At 39.6% G+C, this 24,265-nt stretch overlaps 2 protein-coding genes across 8 annotated transcripts in view; one reads left to right on the top strand and one right to left on the bottom strand.

Annotated features, from left to right (window-relative positions):
* The window catches only part of MTMR7 (myotubularin related protein 7), a 46,621-nt gene extending 41,572 nt beyond the window's left edge, over window positions 1-5,049 (top strand). For all 4 annotated transcript variants that reach the window (XM_064652777.1, XM_064652774.1, XM_064652778.1 and 1 more), the window contains one exon: window positions 419-5,049. In XM_064652777.1, coding sequence (XP_064508847.1) covers window positions 419-778 — 360 coding nt within the window. In that variant the 3' untranslated portion in view covers window positions 779-5,049. The remainder of the gene's footprint in view (window positions 1-418) is intronic.
* On the bottom strand, window positions 390-24,097 carry VPS37A (VPS37A subunit of ESCRT-I). 4 transcript variants are annotated; one of them, XM_064652791.1, is made up of 12 exons: window positions 23,928-24,095; window positions 20,906-20,980; window positions 19,946-20,060; window positions 18,979-19,079; window positions 17,024-17,240; window positions 15,947-16,017; window positions 13,813-13,940; window positions 13,666-13,724; window positions 13,506-13,574; window positions 11,429-11,572; window positions 10,629-10,709; window positions 390-875 (listed from the first exon to the last, which is right to left on the bottom strand). In XM_064652791.1, the coding sequence occupies exons 1-11, from the start codon at window positions 24,053-24,055 to the stop codon at window positions 10,629-10,631; spliced, it is 1,188 nt and encodes a 395-aa protein (XP_064508861.1). In that variant the 5' UTR covers window positions 24,056-24,095; the 3' UTR covers window positions 390-875. The 4 variants fall into 4 exon arrangements, with proteins under 4 accessions (XP_064508861.1, XP_064508859.1, XP_064508862.1 ...); XM_064652789.1 differs by lacking the exon at window positions 390-875 and adding an exon at window positions 9,705-10,438 and having other exon boundaries at window positions 23,928-24,093; XM_064652792.1 differs by lacking the exons at window positions 390-875; window positions 10,629-10,709 and having other exon boundaries at window positions 11,479-11,590; window positions 23,928-24,097.
* Window positions 24,098-24,265: the final 168 nt, after the last annotated feature.

Genomic DNA, 24,265 nt, shown 5'->3' on the forward strand with positions numbered 1-24,265 from the left:
GATAAATGAAACCCAATTCCATATGCTGCGGAGTCACCTACACACTAATCCTTTTCTGGAATGAGGATGTTCATGTGTAATCTTTGTTTTCAGATAAATTGTCATGAATGTTTTGCATTAAGACACAGAAGTGGTCTTTTATTCTTTAAGGATGAAATTTTACCTGTGTTGGTGCACAAGTACTACTGAAAGTGAGTTTAATCCTTCTGTAATTCAGAAGGAATTGTAGCTCAGAAGGCTGCTGTAAGTCAGCGTTGGTTTGTGAGAAATTGTGCACTTCTCATACTCCACAGACAGTTTTAAAGGGTGCTAGTTGGGTTGGGCTCTGAACTTATATTTAAAAAAAAAAAAGGCAAAGACATAGAAGAGGATTACTGGTCCTAAATGTGTGCATGTAATACTGTTTCCTTTATTTCAGCGATTGGCAAATCTTCAGAAATCACAATTAGGTGATAATAAAGTCAAGAGTAAGCAACAAGACCGAAGCAAACAGTTAAGGCTGTCTACTTCCAACAATAGCTTAGCTAACACTCCCCAGGAGTATAGCAACGATCTGAAGTCATTCCCATCCCGGAGTCCTTCACAAGGGGATGAAGAAGATTCTGCCCTGATTTTGACACAGGACAACCTGAAAAGTTCTGATCCTGACCTCTCAGCCAACAGTGATCAGGAGTCTGGTGTGGAGGACTTAAGCTGTAGGTCCCCAAGTGGAGGTGGCTGCTTGCCTAGTGAAGACAGTGGCAAGGACTCTGATGAGGCTGTATTTCTGGCAGGCTGAAACACCTTCACAGCAGCAAGGATCCAGATGAAGTTGAGTCTTACACAGTCTGGAATGACATCTTTTCATCAGATGAAGAATGGAAGTGGTCTGTAGCCTAAAGAAATAATCCAAAGAAAGGGAACTGTGCAATTGTGTAAGTAAAGATCTAAGCAGAACAAGTTCATTAATTTTAAGACATAATGCTAAAAAAGGTAATATCTGCTGTTATATTTAGTTAAGCTAATGTGATATTTGTTTTATCAATGCTGTACATAATTATTCCTTACTTTGTACATTTCCATAATTATTTATTGTGCAAGATAATAGTTCTTCTCCAAAGATGTGAAATTCCAAAGTACTCTCTTACACAAGGTTGAAGATGCATTAGTGTTAGCCTTACTGGTGAAGCTGTCAAAACTTATTTTTGTAGAGTTCTTCTGCCTTCAGACATATTATGTATATTTTTTTTTTCATAAGAGGTGTTAAATTTTGAATTCAAACAATTATTTTGCATATCCTCCTACTAGAATTCTTTACAGTAAAGTAAAACTAACAAATTGACATGCTGGCTAAGGGGACAAATGAAGCTTTGATCCTGATAAAAAAATCCTTTAGTAAGCAGTTTCTGCTGCTGCATGTGAATTCATCCCATTTCTACTTGGTTCTCAAGCAGTGTTGAAAGTTCAGTAGTTTCTGTGACCAAAACTTCAAAGGAATATAGCAGTATTCACACAGCCTTTGTGCTAAAGCATCCCTTTATAACAAAAGGTACATTAGGCAGTTAACTCTAGCCTCTTTATGTTTAGTTCTCAAGTTTGTTTCTATCTTACCCTAGTTCCAAACCACCTACCTAAAATTCTAAAGGTAGTAAAATCCTAAATTCTCCAGCCTATTCTGATTCCTACTTGAAAATGTTTGAGTTGAGTGAGGTACATATACAGTGCAGAAGATAGAGAATATAAAACCACTTACAAAAATCACTTACGAAAGCATCACTTTGAATTTGTAAGTAAAGGAAGGTTGTTATGCCCATAAAGGAACTGTTATAAAGAATATTCCTTCCAAATTCTGTTGTTCAAAATAAACTAACCATTAGCAACCAGTTTTTCTGTCTCCACACAAAATTTCCCTTTTAGTATTTGCCAAACTGAAGAGCATGGCAATACTAATTTAAGAACTGATTCAACATTTACCAAGAAGTTTAATCTTGTTATCATATTTTTAAGAATAGGAGTAATAGTTTTCATAATCATCACTACAGAGGTAAACAAGTGAAAAATGTTTAAAATTTGGAATGTCTTGAAACTCACTAAAAAGGTGGCCAAATTAGGCTGCAATTCTTCCAAGTTTCTTTTTTATTTTTAAATATTAGTTAAAGCAAGCAGTTAAAAATATAGTTCACATGACTGATCTTACCTGCTTGGAGACAATGTGGTATTGAACTCTAGTAAAGCAAAGTGGCAGTAATGTAAGTTTACTTTGATTGCATTTCACATTACTCCTCCAAATACAGACTTACAGACAGAGTTGTATTATATAAATATGCTTCAATTTAGAATTGTTAGATTTTATTACATTTATGGGATGGTTTTCACTCTGTTCTGCGAACTTACATTATTAAAAGTGAGTATGTAAACTTCAGTATTATTAATATCCTCCTAAGGGAGCTGCTGTCTTTGAACAAATAATTCCTAACAGCAAGGTTTATCTTAATGTTATAGTGGAAAGGCCAGATCCTCAATTTGATAAATCCCTATAGCTCAATTCAAATAAATACAACTCTAAGGTATACTCTGTTGAGAATCTAGCCTTCTGTTTTTAATCTTTATGAATTTTTAATAAATGAAATCCCTGATTTTAATTGCACTTTTAAAAATGTTTTGTATTTTGAACATAGCCTGTAAAGTTTATGTTATTAGAGACTTTGAATGTACTTTCTCAAACTAAAGAAATATGCTGCAAAGTCAGAAACGAAAACAAACCACACAAATATTTTACCTAAAAATGAGTTTGAAAATGGGCAGTGTTATTGCACATCTTTAAAATATAAAATTATATATGATATTGTGTCCTACTAGACATGTCCAGAAATAAATGCAGAACAGCAAGATACGCAAATTCAAAGCACTCTTTGTGTCGCTTATGCAACTCCATGTAACTAGCTTTACAACTAAAATATTAACATATTAACATTTTCTTTATCAAGCCTTCACTTAGCAGCCCTCTGTGATGTGTCTTTCAGCCTTTGAAATTTTGCATTAGCTGCTACTGTTTTCACTGTACTGCATGTATTTGTGGCATTATCAGGCTAATGAGAAACACTTTCAAATAAACACTTAGGTATGATTTAATTTTATTTCACACCAGTGAGTGAAAGAAAGGTTTGCTATCCTGATTTTTGTACTGTAGTTTTTCATTTACTCAAAAGTCACTTTGCCACTAAGAACAGGGAATTTTTCTGTCTTCCCTACTTTGATACTTTAATCCAGTAGTTTTAAGCTGTGGAGAAATCTACAACTGATAACTAAGAAAACCAAGACTCTCAACAATTGTGTTAATAATATGGAAGCATGTTACAGCCCTGTATTTATTTTTCTTAGGAAATGCAAACCAAAAAAGATTGAGAAAACCATACAATGAACTACACTGATTTCTTGTAGCCTTGTGCTGCAAACCTTTGCAAATTTGGCATAAGCCCACTGTAATTTAAAATACGACCCAGATGAACATAGCTAAACTGCTGAAAAGGCCTCTCTAGGTTCAGGCTGGTCTTTAGTATGAAAATGTGCCTCTAAAGGACACTGAAGGGAATGGGATCAAACAGCTGAAGCCTTCTCTACAGAAGATCACCATCTGAAGCACAGAAGGAAAACCTATTCACTACTGCTTTTATTGGTAGCTCTGTACAAGAGAGAAAAAGGTGATAAACTGCAAATGGATTCTAAAAATCTGGGAAATAGAATTAAAAAGTTGGAGGGCACAACTCAGAGCAAATGATATTATTAGAAGTAAGAAGAGAAAAAGAAAATAAGTAAAAGGAGGGAGGCAGGGAAGGAAAGCCCTTTGTAAAATCAGCAAGTAAGGCAGGGAACCACATTCTTTGAAGACGGGGCAAGCCAGAGCACAGGTTCACATAGCATAGAATATGTTTAATGACACAAACTAGTAACAATTAAGCCCCAGCAACAGCTAAGATATAGACTTTGCAATGAAGATAAGCATGTCATCACTGTTGACTAGCTAACTTGATGCTTTCATGTGGATGTTGCCCTGATCTGCACAGAGTTCTCAAGTAGATCACAAACATAGTCAAGGTCAGGGGCTGTTTCTGGGTGCAGGCTGAAGGCTGAGTGCGGCTTTTAGGTTGGCTGGTCACCCTTATGCTCTGTAGTGGAGAGACAGGTAAACACCACAGTGATTGACAAATCCTCCAAGGACAGGAAAGTCACTGACAGTTCATTTAGGAAGGGAGAAACATGTGGTGGGTCAACTTATCAGAGTACTAAGACTCATGAAAAATCCACCAAAGATCTAGAGACAAGCGTATTGCAAACGCTAAATTCAGAGAGGCCAGAAACACTGGCAGAGTGGGGCAATAAGAAGGTAAAATAAGCATTTAACTTTACCTGTCATATTTAAATTGCCAGTAGAGCACCTGAAACCAGCAAATCAAATCATGCTAAACCTTAAAATAAAATATAGTGGTCTTTTAATATAAATTATTCTGGAAAGAAGCTAATGAAACCTTAAGAGGTCCACCAGAATTGTGACTGAGTTCAGGCAAGGACTCACTTTTTTAAGTCTGCTGGTTGCCAAGGTTTTTTGGATGAATTTATTCCCTTTGTGGAGACTAAAGAACACAGTTATTTTATGTAAAGTATTTCCTTATTATTGATATACAAGCTTTCTTCATAGCTTATTACTGTAAGTGTGATGTCTACAAGGTATCTGACCAAAACAAGGTGCTTACAAAAGCCAGAGATCCAGTATGGGTTTTCAAAGCCTGTTTCAGTGAAGGTGGCTCCAAGAATTACTGCTATTGAGAGAGTTAAACATGAAAAGCTCACATCACTACTCATGAAGATATTAAGTTTCTCCTTGAGCAACTTACTGCATCCATTTCCAACATAATTCTGTATCCACTCAAGAAGTCCTGCAATGTCAAATGCCTGACTCTATCCATAAGTTAGATGATTACAAGATATATAAAAATCCCAAAGCCTTTATTTGTAAGTTTAACATGTTACAGCATTTACTGTTCAGAATAAAGACGCAATTACGGCTGATAACTTCGTTGTCAGAGTTTTAATTCAGTTTGACCTGAAGGTCTCTTAAATCTCTCTTTTAGAAAGATTTATGCTAGTCTTTGAAGGGGGTAGCAAGAATTTGGACATGAATAAAACTGTAAGATTTCTAACTTATTTGGTTAGAAATAACCAAATTGGTCCAGGTCCAAAGCAGCAAAACTGCAGGATTATGTACAGAGCAAACAGAACTATAGTACATACTGCTTAGAACTGACTTTACCATAATAGTCTCTTGCTTGCAGAGGTGCCTAGCACAGCAGAGTGCCTCCTGAGCAAGTTTGCTGATGACGCAAAGCTGGGAGGAGTGGCAAATACTCCAGAGCATTGTGCAGCCCTTCAGAAGGACCTCAATAGGTTGGAGAGATGGGCAGAGAGACCTTCTGAAATTCAACAAAGGTAAATGAAGAGTCCTCCACCTGAGAAGAGTATTTCTGGGCTCCTCAGTACAAGAGAGACATGGAGCTCCTGAAGAAGGCCCAGCAGAGGGCAACAAAGATGATGAGGGGACTGGAGCACCTCAGTGATGAGAACAGGCTGAGGGAGCTGGGCCTGTTCAGCCTTCAGAGACGACTGAGAGGGGACCTCAGCAATGTCTGTAAGTATCTGAAGGGAGGGTCTCGAGGATGGAGCCAGGCTCTTCTCAGTGGTGCCAAGCAGTAGGACAAGAGGCAATGGGGAGAAACTGATGCACAGGAAGCTCCAGCTGAATATGAGGAAGAACTTCTTTACTGTGCAGGTGACCATGCACTGAGGAAATTGACCAGAGAGGTTGCGGAGTCTCCCTCAGTGGAGATACCTAAGAACTGTCTGGATGCAATCCTGTACCATGTGCTCTAGGATGCCCCTCCTTGAGCAGGGAAGTTGGACCAGATAACCCACTGTGGTCCCTTCCAACCTTACCCATTCTGTGGTCCTGTGATTTAGCTGCAAGATCAGGTACTGAAATTAAGCAAACCCCAGGCTCAATTAGCACTTACAATACAGAATGTACTTCCCCCCCAAAACTACTGCAACATCAGAGACAAGCCATCTTCTTACTCTTATTTCTTGCTCACTGAGTTCTCTTTCCCACTTGGCAGAACACCTGAGGGTGACATAGCGCAAGGCTCCCAAGAAACAAGTCACTGTACACGTAGCCTGTTATTCCAGATTGCTTAAAAGTTCGCTTGACACATTTCAAAAGCCTTCAGAATATGCATCTAACAGCAGCTGCCGTTCTCTTACACTTTACAGGGAGTTGTTTAAAGATGGATTTACACCTACACTCCATATTTTAGCAAAATAATGTAAGGAATGCACCCAACAGTGAGCTACCAGCATGCTAGAAGCAAAAAAACCTAACTCTTGACAGTGTTATCACCATTCTACTAAGTCTTTTGGTGAAGGTGCAACCAGTGTAGGACTAAAGAAAAAAAAACAAACCTCAAGGAGAAAATACAAACCCACATCAGCTTGGCCTTTAAAGCCAGAAAAGCCAGAAACAGGCTGGCTTTTCTTGGATGTGATGGGATTCCTGCAGCTAACCCAACACTGTTGAACACAGAGACTTTTGTACTTCTTTTCCAGAGGATGGGTTTGTGTCTGCAAAGAGGCTAAAAAATAAGGGAAAAAAATCTAAAGAACAGGAACAATAATATGAGAGAATAGAAAGGGAGAAAAGGGGAGATCTTAAACTCTCATATCCCTGAACAACAAACACTGAACTTGCATTGAACAGTGACAATTTCTTCCAGACTCTACTCCACTACCACCAGAAAGACTCCATCAAGTTTTGAATTTGTAAATTTGCTAAAGTCATCATGGCTAGGCTTCGCGAACAAAGATTTGGGAAGGACTCTACCCACACTTGCTACAAGTGTGCTGGTGGCTAAAAAGGCCAATGCAAGACAGACAAGTCCAGTTGCAAAAGGCACAGCAGAAAGACTCCTTAGGTGGTATCGACAAGACACGGTTCTTTCTACGTTGTCTTTTCTCCTCAAGAGTGATCCTGCGTGCGTTCTCAAAAGAAGCAGCAGCATTATAGTGTGTCTCCAGGCCTCCCGATTGGAGGCCAGAGTAGACCAACAATGATGGATATGGCCAAGGCTGAGACATTGTTTCAGGGAGTCCTTGTATCTCCTCTTCGAGGCTCCTCTCTTGCAGCAGCCGGTGGCAAGTTCACCTTAGAGCACAATCTTAGGGAGGCGGTGGTCCTTCATCCTGGAGACATGCCCTGCCCAACACATGTTGCTGTGTTCTCAGCAACATGGCCTCAATACTTGTAACTGCTGCCTGTTCTAGAACAGATGTATTGGACGTTTAGGACTGTAGAGAGGCAGCACTGATGGAAGCGTTCTAAGAGTTGCAGGTGGTGGCAGTAAATGACCCATGATTCAGATCCATATAAGAGAGCAGACAGCACTATGGCTCTGTAAACACTGATCTTTGTACTTTTCTTCAGGTGTTTGTTTCGCCAAACTCTTTTGTGGAGTTTTCCGAAAGCTCTGTATGCCTTTGCTAACCTGTTGCCTATCTTTCCGTCAATCTTACCATCCGAGGAAATGATGCTTCCCAGGTAATTAAACTGCTGGACTGATTTGAACTCTGATTCACCAGTGGTGATATGAGGATGGTGGAAGACTTCCTGAGGTGCAGGTTGGTAGAAAACTTCTGTCTTCTTCAAGCTGACTTCCAGCCCAAAAAGCTCAGCAGCTTCTGCAAAGCAGGATGTTAAACACTGCAGAGCTGCTTCTGTGTGGGTGACGAGGATGGCGGTGTCAGTGTAAAGCAGCTCACGGACAAGATGGTTTAAGGTCTTAGTGTGGCCTTTCAGTTGCCTTATGTTGAATGGGCTTCCATTGGTATGATATCGGATGTAGATACCATTTTCTTCGTCGAGGTCTGCCATGGCCCTTTGGAGCATCATGCTGAAAAAGATTGTGAATAGGGTTGGTGCAAGAACGCAGCCTTGTTTCACACCACTGGTTATTTGACAGGGCTCGGAAAGTGCATCGGCATGTCTGACTTGGCTGTGCTGATCCTCATGGAGTGAGATGATCATTTTAAGGAACTTGGGGGGAAATCCTAAATGTTCCAGAATCTGCCACAGACCTTTTCTGCTCACAGTATCAAAAGCTTTGGTGAGATCAACAAAGGTTACATAGAGACCTTTGTTCTGTTCCCTGCACTTCTCTTGCAGTTGTCTGAGAACAAATACCATGTCTGTGGTACTCCTGTTGGCTCTGAAACCACACTGGCTTTCAGGTAGAATTCCTTCTGCTATAGCGGGTATTAGTCTGTTCAAAAGTATTCTTGCAAGGATTTTGCCAGCAATGGAGAGCAGAGTAATACCACAGTAATTTGAACAGTCTGATTTATCTCCTTTCTTCTTATACAAGGTGATGATGACTGCATCACGAAGGTCTGATGGTAGTTCACCTAGTTCCCAACAGCACACCACAAATTTGTGAAATTTAGCATGAAGTGCTTGGCCCCCATGTTTCCAGACTTCACGTGGAATTCCATCAAACCCAGCTGCCTTGCCAGTTTTCACCTGCTGTATGGCCTTAAGAGTTTCTCCCATAGTAGGGGCAATATCCAATTCATTATTCACCAGTTGTTGTGTAATATACTGAATTGCTGAGTCTTGAACTACACGGTTAGTACTGAAAAGAGTTTGAAAGTGTTTGCTAAAGTAACATAAGAGGAAAAGCTGAAGTGTGCAGAACTTGTACTAGTTTGGGAAGCAAATCCCCTGAAGGTGACCTGGCTAAAGAGTTCAGTGGTAGTAGAGCATCACAATACCTGACAAAACATTCAACATGAGGAGGCAGATGAGAAGAGAAGCCTGTCATTCCATGCCATTATAAAACATATAAAGAAAATACTAGCCCAATACAGCAAGAACACCAAATGTCTGGTCATCTGTTCCTTTCTCTGCTTACACGGAAGAAACAACAATAAAAAACCAGCCCTGTACAGAGGTGTGAGTCTAGTCTTTAACGACAGCTAGATCCTCAGAAAAAGGTCAGAAACAACTGCTACATCCAGCACATAAATAGATGAGAGTTTGCCAAGAAGGTGACAGTGATGACTTACATCTAACTCTTCTCCAGAGCTGCAGAAATCATGCTACTCAGATACAGAAGTCCAGAACCATTTGGAAACCTACATGATCTCATTTCTAACCAGGGCTTTAGTTAGCACATTAGCAGAAGTGCTATGTCAATATACAAGCAGCACATTTTTTGGAAGAAGATACTCTAAAATTATTGCTTAACCATGGCACTTATAAAGTGTTGATTTTTTTCAGACACCCAAGTATCTTCATTTGGTCCTATCACTTCTCAGCAGATATACCTACATCCTAAAAAAGTCAGCTTACCAGATGCAAGATTCAGTGGGCAGAATTAAATCTCACTTCCAAATTCTATCCCTTGCCTTAACATAGCACACAATGTAACTCCAACCACACTAGTTTCTTTCTTTTTTAAAATTAGGAAAAAATAACTATTTCCCACAGAACTTCAAAGATAGTTTTTGTAAAGTGCTTCTGAGTTCCTCACATGATGAACATATTCATATTGCATAGAAGAGAAACTGGGAGGTGACCCGATTATTAATCCTTTAAGTACAAAAAAAAAAATAAGAAAATTAAATTGTCAGATGAAAATTGTGTTTAATTATAGTGGTAGATACCAAGCCACTCCTGAAATCAGTGCATCAATGTTACTAACCAACATACGAAATCTAAGCAGAGATCATTTATTCTATTTTGATTCCAGTATAATTTGTTCCAACACATTCTTTGCTTAATTCCAATCTATTTATCCAAAACAGAATATAAGCTACACTTAGTTTTCTATTATTATTTGGAAGTAAAAAACTTGTTCTTCAGTATTTTGGCTTCAAGAAAAGACAGCTTGTGAATCCACTGACCATCTCAATTAAGAACTTCTTCAGTTTCCAAAGCCCTATCAACACTTATCTCAGAGTCTTCCACAGATCAAGCCAAATCTATGTTTAAAGTTCAGAATACAAAAGATATGAATTAAGTTTTTATAAAAATGTAAAAAGCTAGTCAAAATTACATGTTTAGATATTTAATTTCTGAAGAATGGAGTATAGCAGCAGGGAACTTAAATATAATAAGAACTATCAACAATAAATACAAGAAATTAATGCAAAGATTGCAATAGAAGGATTCTTGAGTACAATGAGAATATAAAGAGACATTCTAATTTGTACAAAAACCATTCCAACTTTGTATACAATCTCTTCTATAAATACAACCATATAAGATGAAATGCTTATTTGCAAATAATAATTATTAAAAAGTGTGCTTTATTGGATTTTTCATTCGTTCTCTTGGCAGGTGTAGTTTGCAGGAAGTCTGTAAAGACAAATATCCATAATTAGATATTTTAACTCCTCCAGAAGTTATGTTTTAAATACAAATAACAATAGATCCAGTACATACTTGATTTCCACAGCATCATCAGAACACTAAGCACTCTAACAAATCCATTTGCAGTTACACAGTGTGGAACCTTATGGTAAATTGTTTCAAAAAAATAGTTTACCTATAGCGGTGCATGAAATTGGCTGTGCATTGCTATTGCCTGTTGAAGTTTTTCCTCTTTGGCTCGTCTGCAGTGGCACAGCTACAAAAACAAGAAGTACAAGACTGAATTCTGAACGCAATTTTTTATAATGCATACCAGTTTCTCTTTAATTATTTAGCTACTTTTCTTTTTAAAAAAGAAAAGCCCTCTGACCTACGTTCATTGTTCAAGCTGAACAATGGTCTATATTGATAACATTATTTCATCCACAATTGCTTACAAGATGATTGTTTGCAGTGTTATGAAATGCACTTATTAGGCATCTTTAAAGAAAGGTAAACTGTCTGCTAAGTTGCTTCTGTTACAGCACAAGCAAGAATGTTGTTTTTTGAACCTCAGTTACTTATTTGGTGATAGCCATCAACAAAAATAATTAGTTTAAAAAGTTTAATAAATTAAACATTAATGTTGTTTAATACAACACGTCATTTTATGTCAACCTTCCAAATTTGAAATTTACCATGTGGCTATCTTCCCTGCATCTGTATATGATATTCAAGAAAGTGGCACAAAAATATTTGCAACAATACACCAATAAGGTCTAATGCAGGAGACCTTTGCACTCCTGCCTTAAAAATACGTGCCTTCAGAACTAGATTATACTCTAAATACACTGAAGCCAATTAAGGATAATTTTTTCTTCTGTCAAAAGCTCACTACAGCACTGTTCTGTACCACAGGACTGCTCAAACTCAAAGTCCTAAATTTATTTATGTGTCGTACATATCTCAGATTAGAAGTATTTGTATATTACATACCGTTCTCTTTTCCATAAAACTACTAAGAAAGTCATCTATTTCTGTTTTGCCTTCCAAGAAGTCTTCTGCAATAGTGTCAGACTCCTCTTCAGCTTCATGGGCAGCTACTTTAAGTCTGGCTTGCAGAGCACTTGGACTGCAACTCTAAGAAAATAAAAAGTCCTACGTAATATTAAACTGTCCATCTCAACCTATATTTTCAAGACTATATAAATATGGAATATGTGGATAAAGCATTATTATTACATAAAAGCCAAAGTGACCAGATGAAGCTTCATCTCCAAGAAACAGTACAACTTGTTAAACTAGAAAGGATTCAATGTGAGAAAAGCATTGCTAGTTTAGGTCTTGATATACAATCATTCTCACAAATGTATAAAGCTTTTCAACTTTTACCCTACACTGTAGAAAGCATCCAGCTTGGAAATCTGACAGGTTCTCGAGTGCATGATTTCTCAGTAGAACTAGCGTTTCAAGTGTCTTCAATAAATAGGGTCTACTTTTGAAACTCAGTTGTGAATCTGAGAAGTATAAAAAGGTAGAAAAGCACTTACTGTTCAGCTTTCAAATACCCTAGAAATGACTGTGGAGAGGAAGACAGGAAAGCAAAAAGCACCTACTCAAGAATTAGATGGGCTGCTAATCTAAACTAGTATACTTATTTTTCTGTTCTTATAAACCTCAAACCTTATTTCTGTTTATTGCATACAATTTCATTATTTTTCCTCTAATATGCTTGAGCAGTGAATCAGAACATGATTCACATCCAGTAGGAGTCTGTGCGGAGACAAAACTGCAAAATTAAGATATTTATACATTTTAGATGCTTGGCCTACTCTTCCATCTACTGCATGAAAAATATTTTACTTAAGTACTGTAAAACTTTAATCAGAAATTTCCTGTTAAATTAATCTTGTAGCAAATAAGGAGATTCTGCTCTAATAAAAGATGACTAAAATTCACTCACAGTACAAGTAAAAAGACTTGTCTGGAACTTTGAAGGACAGAGAATAGGAGATACCAGGTAGAGCACAGCAAACATCAATACATGAAGATATAGCATATATGGGAAAAAACCAGAAAAATTCAGTTGCAACTCGCCAGCTCTCAGCCTCCTAACCATCATTAAACTGAATCAGCAAATCTAACTTAGAAAAAAGAAAAGGTAATGCAAAAGTGGGATATTATGTCCTGTTCTGAAGTGGTTTCTTACAGAAATAAGTTTCTCAATGTCAACTATCTACATCCACTTCAAAGACAACTTGCATCACACGGAAAGGAGGCATTAGAAGTCAGACTATTCTGATTTTCCAGTGAGAAACATTTAATACTTTTAGATCATGTATGAAATCATTCAGTTTGCTGTCATGCAATTTTTTCATTGTTATTTTGTTACTTTGGGGACATTCTGAAATTCAGGTACTATGCGTGCTAATTTGACAGACTGTTGTATTCTCAGGTGACAAGTCTAGCAAATAATTTCAGTGCAGGAACTGGTTTGTGAGAAGTTACATCTTCTAATGCATAGCCTGGTAAACATACCAAGAAATTGTCTTCCTTCTTTGAATTACTTTCTGAAGTAATAACTTTACCCAGCTTGTGCTTTTGAATGTGCAGTGTTTGACAGCATTATCCAACATGTTGCCCAAAGTAAGCATACCTAGTGAATCACAGAATTTAATTTATAAAGTCATCATTTTGACCATTTTCACCTGGTACAGTTTTACAAGCTTACTATGTTAAATAAGTATTATTAATTAAACAAGCCTTCTTTAAAGATCATTCTATTCTTAAAACTGGTTTGGTCCAGGATTGTACTTAACAGCTCTAGATCCACATCACTCTCTTCTTCCAACTTTGCTTCTATCATAGCATTAAAAAACAAAAACCAAACCAAAGAAATCCTTCTTTTGCTTTTAACCTGTTTGGTACACCATCCCATTTTTTTCATACGTTATATGAATCTATTTCATACAAAATTAGATTAACCAGAAGAATATTCTTAACGGTTAAAGATACAAATCAAAACTTCCATTTTATTGAAATATTCTTAAAGGATAACATGTAGAAATTATACCTCACTAAGTTCATGCTGTCTTTGCATCTTTTTTTCAAAGGCTGCTTTCATCTGTGTAAGTTGTTCATACTGGAAGGAAAAACAAAAAGAACATTTTCGCCTTGAAAACCACCAAATATTATTCCTAACATTTCTGAAAAAGATTTTATTGCTCACTTACTTTATCCAACACTGTCTGTCTTTTTGCCTCAAGACTAGGCTCCAGCAACAAGTTCTTTTCTGTAAAATAAAGTCACTATTACTACTTTTTTTTAAAGGATTCAGTTCACAGCACACAGCCATAGATGATAACATTTTGACACCTTACTTGCCAGCTCTTCGATGCTTTTCACTAACTCATCTCTATCAGTAATGACTTGCTTCAGTTGTGGTAGAGCCACAAATTGTTGCAGTAATACCTCCTCTTGCTCGTTCATACTGGTCAGCTGCGATATGCTGTATTCAAACAGAACGGGAGTAGATTTAAATCTAACAGCAAACACCACATGCAGAGTTAACTCACCCCTGCCAAAACTTTGAGGCATTTTTGGGGATTTTACAGACACGTGACACTTGACTACAACTTCTTTTTCCCCCTTCTCCTGGATTGTGGGCTCTCCTATGTGCAGAAGTAAGCTTAAAAAGTAGCATGTTAAAAAGTATCACCCATTTTAAGGCTTACTTCCTAAAAAGTGCTTTTTAATGCTACTACAGTGGGTTGACCGTCCCCAGCTACCAGATGCCCACCCAGCTGCTCTCTCCTCCTCTCTCCCCCTCCTCAAAAGAATATAAAGGAAAAGCTCAACGGTTGAGATAAAGATTAGTGAGATCACTTATCAATTACAATCACAAGCAAAAGACACTCGGAAAAATTTAACTGAATTTACTGTCAATTACAATAGGAGTTGGATGGTGAGCAAGAAAGACAAAAACTAAAACATCTTGCTCCCTTTTTCCCCAGGCTCAGCTTCATTCCTTCATTCCCAAATCCTCTACCTCCCACTGCCCTCTATTCCTTGAGGCAGGGAAGGAATTGCAGAGGTAGCAGTCAGTCCATACAACTCATCTCTGCTGCTCCTTCCTCCTCACACTTTTGCCCCACTCCAGTATAGGTTCCTCTCCACAGATTGCCATCAGTTCCTGGCAGGGGAGACTACTCTAATTTGGGCTATCCATGTCTGCAGGTTCCTTCAGGGCATATCTGCCTGCTCCAATGTGGGGTCCTCCATGGACTGCAGCGTGGGTATCTGTCCCACCATAGCCCTCTCCATGGGCCACTGTCCTGCAGTGGATTTGCTGCCAAGCCAGCCTGGCACAGGGGAAACCCCTGACCTCTCTCACAAAGGCCATCCAAAAAGCCCCCCAGCTACCAAAACCTTGCCACCTACACACAATATAGCTATTCAGAACAGCTGCAATACCATTTGTCATTTAACTCAACTATCACCAGAAAAATCATAGAATTTTAATCCAGTCTTCTTAAAAGGATCAGGCTTGATTACAATATTTTGTTTAAACAAACAAATTAGACTTCCTGCAAAACTGCTAACTTGCTGCTATGTAATAAGGATACTGCTAGAACTTACAGCTGATTTAGCGAAATTAAACCTTTGGAAGGTGTCAAAGGAAACAAAAAAACCAGCCCAGAAGTCCTTCTTGCTAAAGGTCTTCTCCTTTTTGAAAGGACAGAGTTTTCAATCGCTTAACTATGACACCACCATAAAGATCTGAGATCCAAAGGAAACAAATCTCCTAAGACCCTCAGAATTAATAGCCAATTTGTAATCTATTCTATCCCAGATATCTGATCTAAGAGGCTGTCTTGTTATATCTGAGCAAAGTGCAGGGAACAATTGCTAATAAAATTTGTTTGAATTGTGACGAGATGATGAAAGTATTTGTGCAATATGTATATAAAGTACTCAGATGTAGAAGTGATTTGCACTGGCACACTGAGCACAGTTACCACCTGGATTTGTCTAACCCAGCCCACCCTGCACACGCTGAGCTGCTCACAAAACAGTCCACTGCTACCCTGCACTACAGTCCTTTCGAATTTAAGAGAATGCAATTTGTGAACTAGTCTAAAGCTGTCCCATTTCCTCCTTCAAAAGTTATGCTTATTGTATTAATAGAAATTAAATCCCTGGCAAGGCTTCAGAAAACAGCAGAAAACTGATCGTTAGGAAAAATAAAAATAAATGCTCTTTTTCCTGGTGTTGAATCAAGAAGATTAGATTGAAAGAATCAAATAGATTAGAAACCCCTAAGCAAGCAGCACATTTGAATTCAAGGCTGGCTTACTTTCTGACTCCACAATTTTGGTATGTGGCAGTTCTACTCTCCATAATTTTTATAAAAATCTCGGTAACGTGTACAGACTTATGACAAAAATCAGACACAGACCAGCAGTAACTGCCTTTAATAACTATGGAAAGTTTAACTACCTTCTGAAAATTTACCTTAGTTCTGAGAGTTCTGGAAAGGTATCAGGAACATCAGGCATCTTGTAAGTAAAACCATTCTGGCCAACCTAAATGTAAGTTCAGAAATGCTTAGTAGATTTTTGAAGAGCAATTTCTCGATATTTAACCTGCTTAATCCAAAACTGGAGATGAATAGTTGCCAGCAAGAAGAAAAGCAGAAAAAGTGGTAAGAAGCAGTAGTACTAGTCTCTGAGCAGAAGACAACTCAACAATGGCAACAAAATGCTCGAGGATGTTTGGGGAGGCATGTCACAAAAGATAAGACAGTTTTGGAGGCAAATAATTCTGCCTTGCCATGTCCTTCATTTGAAAACAGTTGGGTGACCAAGGAAATACACATGAGTACAACTCAGAGAAGTGAGAACAAAGAAAGAGATTGACATTTTGATCTCTTTCATATGGTTTTTAAAGCTATAATCCCTCAGAAAAAAAAGGTTTTAGACAAGGAAAAAGCCTCTGTCTTCATAGAATGTAGAAAATTTGAGTTTCACAAAGCCAGAAAAGTGTCTTCAAAGATTAAGAAAACTTTTGTTTCTAAAGACAAGATTTTATTAAAGACAAAATATTTACATATAAAGTTTTTAGAGGACATTAAAAAAAATTCCTTCCACAGTTCATCAGAGAGAGGGAGTTTGATATACACATACAAGATAGAATTCTACATATAGAGGCTTAAGATTGCATATTGTCCTCATCTGACAGGTTCTGGGCAGGAAAAAAAATAAAAACCATTTTTCGTGGTTGGAGAAACGGTTACAGCTACACTATGGGAAAGTACAGCTCCAAAAGAAAAAACTCTCTATATTCAAAGATATTTAGTGTAACACTAGTTTCACTGAAACTCAGAAAGACAAACTTGTTGCTTCAACTTCAAGTTGTAAAAAACTTTTTGTCAAAGGCAAAATAACAGTTTTGCTTTCCTAACACCAGCAAAACAATGAAGTGCAGTTACACATACTGCTTCCTTGAGTTTTGTGGCAATGCCCTGTGTGCCCTCGAGGGAACTCATACTCAGTGTCTGACAGCTTAAGCAGCAAAACTCAGAACACAGACCTGAAGCACAGCTTCTGCTGTGGGAACAGGTAGTGGCAGATCAGCAATCAAGCCATAGGAGGGAGCAGCAGGCTTGTCTGTAGTGTAGCTTGAAGAAACTGATTCAGCAACAGGCATGGCTGCCATTGTTCTATTTGTTTCTTGAGGTGGGTATGGAGGAAGAAATGGGAACCCCTGAGGAGCAAAAGGAGGCATTCCAGCTGGTTTGTTGAAAAGGCTAAAAACAAACAAAAAAACCCCACAACCATGAGCAACCAACTGCTTACAGCACATTTCTTATCATTTGAATTATAACTACTAGACCACATAAAAGACATGACTGAATTTTCAGATGACCATAAACTTTGCATTGTCTGTTACTTCTAATGTAATAAGTCTTTTTTTCTTATACTGCAATATAATATAGAATTCCATTAAACTATACTCTTGTAGAGCAGCCAATTACACACACTCTTAATTATAAGAAAACTGCTTCACAAAAATTTATGAGAGCATAAATTTCAATTGTTTCCATCCTGAAGTTGTAAGAAACACATTTGTGTCATACATTAGTTCTTACTTATGGTATAGCATTTAACAGTTTGGGCAACACACACATAGTTACTTCTAAATAACAGGAATGTTTTTTTTTAAATTCACAACGGAATTAGAGCTGCCTCTAATCCTAGTATCATAGAAACACAGAATCAGCCAGGTTGGAAGGGACCTCTGAGATCATCAAGTCCAACCCTTGATCCAACACCACCGTGCTTACTAGAACATGGCACTAAGTGCCACATCCAGCCTCATCTTAAAAACCTCCAGGGACGGAGAATCCACCACTTCCCTGGGCAGCCCATTCCAATGCCTGATTACCCCTTCTGTAAAAAATTTCTTCCTAATATCCAACCTAAACCTCCCCTGGCACAGCTTAAGACCGTGCCCTCTTGTCTTGCTGATAGTTGCCTGGGAGAAGAGACCAACACCCACCTGGCTATGACCTCCTTTCAGGTAGCTGTAGAGAGTGATGAGGTCTCTCCCGAGCCTCCTCTTCTCCAGGCTAAACAGCCCCAGCTCCCTCAGCCTCTCCTCATAGGACCTGTGTTCGGGTCCCTTCACCAGCCTCGTTGCTCTTCTCTGGACCTGCTCCAGCACCTCAATATCCTTCCTGAACTGAAGGGCCCAAAACTGGACACAGTACTTGAGGTGTGGCCTCACCAGCACTGAGTACAAGGGAAGAATCACTTCCCTGGACCTGTTGGCCACACTGTTCCTGATTCAGGCCAGGATGCCATTGGCCTTCTTGGCCACCTGGGCACACTGCTGGCTCATGTTCAGCTTCCTGTCAATCCAAACTCCCAGGTCTCTTTCTGTGGCTGCTCTCCAGCCACTCTGCCCCCAGCCTGTAGCACTGCAGGGGGTTGTTGTGGCCAAAGTGCAGGACCCGGCACTCGGCCTTGTTGAACCTCATCCTGTTGGAATCAGCCCAACTCTCCAGCCTGTCCACTGAGAGCAGCAAGAACCATAGTTGTACTGATAAAGTTGGAATGCCTCAGACCACTTTTGCATATTTAATGCAATCCTTTAAATGGTACAATTTATGTTGCACAGCTGTGCAACAGAAACTGCCCAAAGCTTGGGAGGTTATGAACAGAATATGAAAAAACACAACTGCTCAAATCATGATCTACAGCAAATTCCAGATTTCATCTGATAATGTAAATATTGTTTTTCAAGAAAACAGGTATAAAGTTACATCAGCAAGTTGATACAGTAACTTCAATGAAATTCTATGTTTCTTCTCAAAACAATCATGTCATCGAGCATGCACATGAAATTGTGCAAGGACAGGGAATATAATTCTCCCCATATATCCATTACATTATTCCTGTCCCTGCCCTCCTAATAATTGGTTTAGTCTCTTTTTTAAAAGTTAATACACATAGTTCCATTCATCATGTTTATAGATAACTTACTATGGAAATGATGTTGAGCTAGGAGCCAGGACTGGAGGATTCTTCCAAAACTCATCCAGTAAACTTTGAATAATTTTTCCAAGATCTGAGTGCATTGTAAACTGGTAAAAGCACAAAACAAAACCCAATGCAGAAAAAAAAAATTATATCTGGAATCGAACAGCTCCAAAATGTGCTGAACTTAACTGTTTAATATACCCACACAGCAGTGCTGGAAGCTATTTCAGACATATCAGCTACTGTAAACTGTGTACATATAAGCTCCAAATTAAGTGATAAAGCATCCCAGAATTGAATAGAAACTAGAAGTCTTTTGTATATTCCATTATAAAGGAAGAGTCAATGAAGTACAACATTTCTGATGAACAACCAAAAGAAATCCACCTTAGTTACCAAGTTACATTTGGGAAACCAACGAAAGGAGGGGGGAAAAAAAAGATTCAAGGACAAAGGCATTAATTGCCTTCTGAAAGAGTCAAAACCTCTCCCCCACCCCAAAAATCTACCACATCCTTGTTGGCAAAGAAAAGGGGAAAGAACAGCATATTAAAATCCTGAATATTCGAGCTAAAACCCTGACGTTGTTCTAATAGGATTAGGCTGGAAAGAACTATGTTACAAAACACTCTTAAAGCATCCCTCTCCTTTATTTGGAATACACTGTAAAGAAACAAGAACTGTGCTATTGATACTGACAAAAAAATTTGATAGGAACTTTCTAAGCCACCGTAACTAAAATAGTTTTAGATATATGGAATACTCAACTCAGTAACAGCACCAGTAAAAGAATAAACAGAAGTATACTGAACACCTGAATTTTTGTTTTCAGGCCCCCAAAACACAATTTGAGAGAGATTAGGATCTGTACTAATCTTTTTTACAAGGAGAAATTAGCAATAATCTAGTGTGACATGTATTAAAACTTCTATTAACAGTACATCTATATGAAGCTACAAATTATACATACATTACTTATTAATGGACCGGTCACATATACTCCCTGCTTGTCCATTAAATGATGTCTCACAGGTGGGAAAACACTGATGACTGGCTTTTCCTGAGGAAACTGAGGTGGAAGCAAGCTGCAAATACAAGAACAATCATTACTACAGCTATATCCCACGACAAAATTTGTGTAAGAAGGCTTATTATGCTAAGAAAAAGTACTATTAATTACATAAACCTACTTTTCTACATGAAGAGTTATGGAGAAATATACAGGGAATGAAGCACACAAAAGGATTATTCAGTTATAAAATTAGAAGTAAGACAGAATGGAATACTAGACTTCCATGGAACTGAAGAGAGCATTTACTGGGCAAAATTGTAGTATAGCAATGGAGTACATATGTCCATGGACAAAGAAAAACTGTAGCGTAAGGAGAGTATTTTCAAATACAAATGTTATTACTATAAATACAATGCAGTGTAACCTGTAAGAATAGACCAAGTCAGCAAGTGAAAGTAATAAAAAACTTGTGGACAGAATACCATCAATATTTGCCACAGCAAAAGCACCCCCCAAAACAAAGTAACGGGAAATGTTACAATAAATCACTTAAGTTATGATCCAGAAGCTTCACTGGGGTAAGAGTTTGGAGTTACAGCAGACTAGTAAATTACTAATCAAGTTTATTTGCAGTTGTAAGGGATTCAAAGTCAGAAACCCTCAAGTGTTGTCCCCTAGTTACCTTCAACTAAAAACATGCAGCTATCTTAGGAGCTGAGTACAGCAAAATACACTTTTGGTCTCAGCTGAGCATTTGCATCTTGTACAGGACTAGTTTCACTCATATCACTACAACACTAATACAAATCCAGGTTCCTGAAAGTTAGCTAGGAGCCACTTATGTTCTACTACTACTTTTTTTTTTGGAGAACAATTTTAATTTTCAAGATGTGCATAGACATATCTCACTCTACTTACATGTTAATATTAATTGTCAAGTTGTTTACAGTGAATGGCAGTCGATATTCCACATCTTTCTGAATTTCTGCAATGCTGTCAAAGAAGAAATGGTTAGCATCCAATTCATGGTCAATATAATAGCTTAAAGTCTAAAAAAACAAGCATGACCTCAGACCTTTGTACTTAGTTTAGTTTTGAAAAGCCCTGTAAGAACAAAATTGAAAATGCTGGAATAAGTTAATATGCTTCAGCATGCCATATTGAATATTAAGATTGAAGCAAAAAATAGGAGGTTCAACTTTTAAACCTCATATGGGATGACAAGCAATGGAAACACAGTAGGAGAAATCGCAGTACTCACTATTCTGACAACAATCTCAACTTACTGGCTTAATTTAAGGCAAATGTGTGTTAAAAGTAGTGCTAGGAATGTTTTGTGTACTTCCCAAGCATTATTTGGACATAGAATTTAAGACTCTAGCTTTCAGAGCTTGGGGAACAAATGGGTAAGACATGAACTTAGTTATGAACCTTGCTTTCTGCAGGCTGATCTTATTCCTCTCATAGACAACTCAGTATTTGCTCTTGCCCTGTGAAATCACATGTTGTTTGAAGAAAGTATCAAGTATCTTCAACACAAGAGAATTCAAATCAAGGGCTCCACTGTGTTACACCACACACCAAAACTGGCACTTCCTCATTCTTAACTGAAGGATTCTCCCTGGAATCTCTCACACACATTCCTGCCCTGTAATCATCTGTCACACTTTTTAATAGCCTGCTGCAAAATCCTTTTGAGAAGGGTATATAATCATGCTCTACTCACAGGCACAACCTATAGAAACTGGGGAGGAAGATGAGGACACTCATGAGGACACTCACGAGATGGGGAGGGAGAGAGAAACAAGAAAGACAGAATCATATTGAGCTGATCAAATGGTTACAACCTCCCTTATGGAAAACCTTGAACTAATAAACTTAGTTGCCCCTTCCCTAAGTGGGAATGGGTACACTGGAACTTAACTTTGGCTAGAACAACAGCAAATGTAAGAAAACTCTTTTTAAATACAAAGACTTTATTTCAAGCTCCTAACCTGTGAGGGACCCTGAAAAGGGAGTTTAGCTGCTTTACTGAAATTAAGATCACACATACCTGGGCTTTTATGATGTAAGACAATACAAATCAAACTTGAATAACTTAGTTACCTACACTGTGACGAGAATTTTGAGCATTTCAGTGAAGAGCAGTCAGGATACTCATAAATGAATGACAAAGTAGACTTATCAGACAAAACAAATACTAGAATGACATTTACTTAATCGCTGCTTAGGAAACAGTGCTGCTGCAACGCTTAATGCATACTCCTATCCTACAGATCTGTGCTGCTACAGAGTTCATGAGCAAGGACATCAGTCCCATCCAAGAAATAAACCTCTGCACTTTTGAAAACTTGCTCGAGTTCACATACCTTTTTAAAAGCAAAGAATTTGAGGCGCTGATATTCACATTTGTTTATGAAAACTGAACACTTTGTCAGAATTTACTCTGCTTGCCTGACTTTTGGGTTTTAATTATTTTACTATGATTAAAAGAGATCAGACCGCTAGTTTACAGGGCTGTAAAGTTACATTTGGGCAGCTATCACGTCCCTACCCCTCATCTCAATTCCTGGCTGCAGGAATTCCCCCTCTGCCTGTGCTTGTGCTGGTGCCTGCCAAACAAGTAGCAAACCAGTTCAGCAAGCTGACTGACAAACACTGATCACCTTTTTGGGGACTTAACTCAGGATAAGCTTCTCTTCCTGCCAGGAAAAAAGTTCACTAAGCTGCTGCCTGCCTACAGAGACAACTCCTTAGAAAAGTGAAGTCTCAAAAATATTTGCAAACTGGCTCTGAACAGAATTAAGTTTATGCAAGCAACTGTATTTAGAATACTGTCATATTTATGTTCCCTGTGTGATAAATATTAGGATGGCGAGCTACCTGCAGTTATTAAACTTGGAAATACAGTACGTATCTCTTCCGCTCCTAGTCTCACTCTGATGTGACAGAAAACACTCTCCTTCCTCTTTCCTGATTGTTTTGGAGGTGGCATCTATCATTCCAGTTCTACAGACATCCTAGGAAGCTGTATGTCTATAGAATGCTTACTTCACTGAAAATATAATTTCGAATGTATGAATTGTGGATCTCCTTTTAAAAGTTAAATAGTTTTAAAACACTAGGAAAAATGGAGGGCAGTATGCCAAGAGGGAGTATCTCAGGATGAAAGGAAGTGTTTTGTTTTAAAAAGTGTGGATATCGAACAGAAATAAAAACAACCGGCTTCTGCTGAGCATATAAACAAAAACAGTCCCAAGGAACAGCCAGTTATTAGGAAACTAGCACTGAACATCAGAAAAAATAGTCAGTAGACCCTGTAGGGCTGCTACGCCTAGATAGACCAGTGTGACACACAGCTCCTTGGTACTCTACGTTTTAGTGTCAACTTTTAAAGAACAACACTCTCACAACCAGCTCTGAGAGGTTTTATCCCAACAGTCTGCACGTCTTTGCAGACTTCAACCCATTAAGCACTTAGTTGGCCTTCTGGTCAGTGGCCGGTGTCACTGGGCACGGCGACCTGCGCCCGCTCCCCCGGCCAGGCCACACCGCCGCCAGCGGGGCCGCCTCCCCCGTAGCCCCGACAACCAACTCGGCTTTCGGTTTCTCAGTGCCGCTTCCTGGCCCGCCGCGGTACAGCACAGCACAGCACAGTATAGTCCAGTTGTCCCCCGGCGGGACCCTCCGCCCCCGGGACAGCCGAGGCTCGGCCGGCCTGGCTGTCCTGTTTACCCGCACAGCCACGGTCCCGGCCGGGCCTCCCCGGGTGGTGATGGGGCGCAGCCAGGTCCCCGTGCGGGGACACGCCGTAACCTTCCGACACAGCGCGGTCTCGCCTCGAGCAGCGCCGCGCCCGGGCCGGGCCGGGCCAGGCCGGGCGACACCGCGCGGCCCTCCCGCCCCCGCGCTCTCCCGCCCGGCCGCCGCGGCCACTCACGAGGCGTGCGCGGCGCGCAGGGACTCGACCTGTCGCTGGCGCTGCTGCTGGAGGCCGGTGCGCGCGGGCGGCGCGGGGCCCGCGGCGGAGGCGCCGCCGCCCTTGGCGAGCGGGAACAGCCAGTTCATGGCGGGCGGGCGGGCGCGCGCGGCGGCACCGGCGGCACCGCGCGCTCCGCACCGAGCGCCCGCGCGCGCCTGCGCGCGAACGCGGCGGCCTCGCCGCCACCACCCCGCCCGGCCCCGCCGGGGGGATACGTCACCCCCGCGCGACACCGATCGCGCCGCGGCGGGGGCGGGGCGGGATGAGGGCAGGGGGAGGGGCGGAGCGGGCGGCGA

This window comes from Pseudopipra pipra, chromosome 4 (assembly GCF_036250125.1).
Source record: "Pseudopipra pipra isolate bDixPip1 chromosome 4, bDixPip1.hap1, whole genome shotgun sequence".
In the NCBI taxonomy this organism is placed as follows: Eukaryota; Metazoa; Chordata; class Aves; order Passeriformes; family Pipridae; genus Pseudopipra; species Pseudopipra pipra.

Excerpts from the sequence above, each read along its gene's own strand:
- VPS37A (XM_064652791.1), bottom strand. The coding sequence starts at position 24,055 with ATGAACTGGCTGTTCCCGCTCGCCAAGGGCGGCGGCGCCTCCGCCGCG. Across the intron at positions 19,080-19,945 it reads CCGGTCCATTAATAAGTAAT|TTTACAATGCACTCAGATCT; the intron begins GTATGTATAATT and ends TGCTTTTACCAG. Across the intron at positions 16,018-17,023 it reads CAGCAGAAGCTGTGCTTCAG|GTTGGCCAGAATGGTTTTAC; the intron begins GTCTGTGTTCTG and ends ACTTACATTTAG.